General features: G+C 40.7%; 1 protein-coding gene across 3 annotated transcripts; it reads left to right on the top strand.

Annotated features, from left to right (window-relative positions):
- Window positions 1–261: 261 nt before the first annotated feature.
- zgc:123321 (uncharacterized protein LOC559912 homolog) lies at window positions 262–4070 on the top strand. 3 transcript variants are annotated; one of them, XM_035673552.1, is made up of 6 exons: window positions 262–413; window positions 1530–1652; window positions 2325–2470; window positions 2813–2958; window positions 3062–3243; window positions 3495–3657. In XM_035673552.1, the coding sequence occupies exons 2-6, from the start codon at window positions 1531–1533 to the stop codon at window positions 3655–3657; spliced, it is 759 nt and encodes a 252-aa protein (XP_035529445.1). In that variant the 5' UTR covers window positions 262–413; window position 1530. The 3 variants fall into 3 exon arrangements, with proteins under 3 accessions (XP_035529445.1, XP_035529446.1, XP_035529447.1); XM_035673553.1 differs by lacking the exon at window positions 262–413 and adding an exon at window positions 1314–1440; XM_035673554.1 differs by lacking the exon at window positions 262–413 and having other exon boundaries at window positions 1531–1652; window positions 3495–4070.
- Window positions 4071–4197: the final 127 nt, after the last annotated feature.

The raw sequence follows: 4197 nt of genomic DNA, 5'->3' as shown, positions 1-4197 counted from the left end.
AATAATAATATGAGATTGTGTGTGACCAGGCGAGCTGCCATTATTTCCTGCTACGGATGAGTTGAAACTGCACAGCCAATGAGAGCAGCTCAATTTGCGGTACGTCACCTCTGCTGGTTGATTGTACATGTATTGCACTGTATACAGTATATTGTACTATATTCTGACAGTACCTGTTGTTAAGTAAAGACACATCAAGCATACACTGAGACCTTGCAGTTTCATTTGTAGAAACAGAACCAAGAAGAACAGAGCAGTTGTCACATCCCTGAGACCAAGCCTAAATATAGCCAACTATTAATAGAATATCCTAACAGACTGGGCCTCACATGTTCTCTGCCCTGACGATACTACACAACTCTGAAGTGGCTGTTCCGCACTGTTTGGCTGTGTACTACACTATCTGTAAACAGGTCAGTTTATTGAGAAGCCAAGAAGAGGTTGTTGTGTGCCCTGTACGCCCAAATGCTTTAATACTTATACTAATACTCAGATACTTTTAAACTGTTTTCCATCAACCAGAGCCAGTCAGAATCATTTTGAATGATAATAATTTGACTATTATATTGATAATCAGTGGGTATGTGTGCCCCCAGGGTGAGGGAATGAGGATAGAAACTTGAGTTGAGAAGAGCTTTTTCACAGGGTTAGGATTAGGTAATAATTGCTGGGACATTACTGTTAGTTCCTGCTGTGACTAAGGCCCAAGAGGCTGATTCCCTGATTTTGGAAACAATAAGGAAACATGAGTGCTGTGACGCTAACAAGACTAACAAGATTCAGAATTAGGGAGCATTGAGGAGCTGTGTAGGATGTACCAGTCAAACTGTCTGCTCGCTGTTCTAAATGAATGCGCTGGAATGAACTGAAAGAAAACTGACCTTCTGATACTTTCTGTAAGCAATCATTTGTCTGTCAAAGTCTTGATATTGATTTGGGGACAATGACATGTCTGATAGCTAGCTAGTCTTGTTGTTTAACATAGTGTCAAATTATATTTACCCTTTGTCGACCATACGCAGTGTTATTGACTTTGAATCTTGATAGCATCACGTTAGCTCTCTGTCTCGTAGCTGAAATGCTCTATGAACGAAGGGAACTTGAAACATCTCCTATTGCCAAGTTGTACCTATGGTTTGTCCTATTCACTGGAGTAGTGAATAACGTTTCCATTGCATTATAATTTTATGGTTGGTAATGGTAATGATTCTTCCAGGTATTAGTCAAACCCTCAGGTGATACCAGGGAAACAACTGGAAACAAATGCAAAACGTATGAAAATATTAATTAATGATCTTTTTTGTGACCATAGCATGAGCTTCATGGTCCGCTGCACATCGGCTGGTTTTGGCCTCCACATGGTCCTTTATATCCTGATAATGGACACCTTGTTGGTCATTATTCCTTACTTAAACACATCCTGAGGACTGAATGACTGATGTAGGCCTCTGTTCTTCTCTCTGCACTCCGTTTTTTTTATTTCTGTTGTATTGTGTGCTATTTTGTCTTGACTTTGTTCTTCTTATTAGCATGGGGGACTTCCAGCAGTTTGAGCAGGACTTCTACCAGACACGATATTTCATAGATGACCAGGGTCAGGCTGTGGCCTACTACGAGACCTATAATTCCTCAAGTCCTGCATATTACAATGAGTAAGTGTTCAGACTTTTGAGGATAGCTATAGATTGTGGCTTATCTTACTTGTCTTATCTTACTTCATCCTATCTTATCTCAGGTTAGGAAATCCTAAATACTCAATTCAATATAGCTTAGCCTATCTTTATATCTGTAACCTAGCAACTGAAGCTATTTTTCTCATCTTGTTGGTTTTCTCATTAAATACAATACAAAATATGAATTTTGCTGTAAATCAGGGCCCAAACTTAATAGGGGGCCACAGGCCAAAAGCAAATACCTATTGTACTGTATTGTCTTGTTGTTTGGCAGCCCTGTTGTAGATCATAAAGTAAATCCTTATATGAACGTGGTAAACTTAAGTCCATATGAGGGCGCCAGAAGTTGAGGCATTTTCACTGGGGCTGTCCCAAGGCATCCTGGGACCTGTAGGAGTGCACTTTATTATAAGTAGGGTGGCAGGTTTTGGAAGAAAATTTTTGTTTTTACACCAAATAAATCCTGGAATGACTCGAACATTACTGATTGCTTACACCTAAAACCAATGGAGTATTTATCATTACTGTACACAACACAAGGCTGTACAACAAAATAAATGTTCCTACCTGAAAAGCACTCCTTTATATACTCTTACACTTTACAGTGAGGGTTTATATGAATATTTTTTCTTGCTACTGTGTTGTTTTCAGCGGATCAGAGGCTTTCATGCCAGATACTATGGATCCTTCCATGGAGCAACAGTCCACTGGACACTTCTACCAACCTGTAATGCCTTCTGGGACTGTAGGAAGCACGGGCACAAATTCTTACGAAGAGGAACCTCCCCTTCTTGAGGGTAAAAAGATCATCTGTTTCCTCACAGCTAAATGCTTGACAATGTATGTTTTCATTGGGTCATCATAACTAACCATGTTGTATTAGTTTAAATCTAGCTAGCAGTTGTCCGTTCATATAAAGGGTCAGATGTGCTGACCCCAGGAAACAGCTGCGGAACCAGCCACCAGGAACTAATCACTAAAAGCAACATTCCTGTATACACACTTCAAATAAAAGCCACATGGCACTGGGGCTTCACTCCACACTAACAACCAGAAAGAGTTACTGGATGACCAGCTTTACAAGTACAAAGACTGGATTTTCACATTTTTGTTTTCTCTCTTTTCTGTTCATCATCTAGAACTTGGCATTAATTTTGACCACATCTGGCAGAAGGCACTGACAGTGTTGAACCCTTTTAAGCCTGCAGATGGCAGCATCATGAATGAGACTGATCTGACGGGTCCCGTCGTCTTCTGCATTGCACTGGGGGGGACTTTAATGATGGTGCGTATGTTACTGTCTATCTCAACCGAGTATATGACCCTTACTTGGAGCCCTATTCAGTGAGATTTAACAAGTCTCTGTTTCTTTATTCTCATACATTCAGGCAGGTAAAGCTCACTTTGGTTATGTGTATGGGACTAGTGCTACAGCCTGCATTGGGATGTACATTCTGCTGAGTCTGATGAGTTCCCTGGCAGTGTCTTTCGGCTGTGTGGCCAGTGTCCTGGGCTACTGCCTTCTGCCCATGGTGGCCCTCTCTGCACTCGCTGTGTTCTACTCTTTACAGTAAGTCCATTCAGTGGTTGTGCATTAAATGGTAAATGGTAATGTGTAGGCCTATGTGTGTGGATTGTTATTTTTTAAATAAAGTATTGTATCAGTTCTAACGGCTACCCGTTGTAGACAATGCTTGTGATTCCACCTGAAGCGCCGTGGCACGTCCCAGAACAATCAAATTCACTCTAGCTGAGAACTTTAAATAAAAAAAAAAATAATAATAATAAATAAAATAATAGTTGCTCTTTTTGTTTTCACAGAGGCATCCTGGGTACAGTTCTGGCCTTGGTAGGGATTTGTTGGTGTAGTTTCTCTGCCTCCAAGATCTTCATCTCCACCCTGGCTATGGAGGGCCAGCAGCTGCTGGTGGCGTACCCCTGCGCCCTGTCCTATGGACTCTTTGCACTGCTCACTGTATTTTAGCTATCACCAGATTGAACCTAGAAGGAAATCTTTATAATTCAACATTTTTTTCACTTCCTTTTCAAAGTTAAAGGGGAGTTCTGTTTTCACCCCTATTCTATTTTAAGGTCCACGGTAACATTAAGGAGGATCTATTGGCAGAAATGGAATATAATATATATAATATTCATAGGTATGTTTTCATTAGTATGTATTCACTACATAGGGAGTGGATCCTCTTTAGTCCACCATTTGAACCACCACGCTTCTACAGAATGGAAATGCCCAGAATGGACCTGCCCAAACACCTTGCGAAGCTCTGCGGCGAAGGCATGGAATACACTCATTAGGAAACTTTACTGAGCTCATAAATCAATTCAGAAGTCGGCTCATTCTCAATAAAACTGGATGGAATTGGTTTTTATTACAGCCAATAGAGCTTCCCTTGTTGGGCTTTTCATAAAATGCAGGTTTAAGACACTTCACATATAGAGATTGAGACCATAAACTCAAAAGACTCAAAACTATCAGACTTTCTTTTTGCAACCCATGGAGCTGCCC

The sequence above is a fragment of the Morone saxatilis genome, unplaced genomic scaffold, assembly GCF_004916995.1.
Source record: "Morone saxatilis isolate NCDOM2014 unplaced genomic scaffold, NCSU_SB_2.0 Contig3, whole genome shotgun sequence".
In the NCBI taxonomy this organism is placed as follows: Eukaryota; Metazoa; Chordata; class Actinopteri; family Moronidae; genus Morone; species Morone saxatilis.
This window is presented reverse-complemented; position numbering and strand designations above follow the sequence as displayed.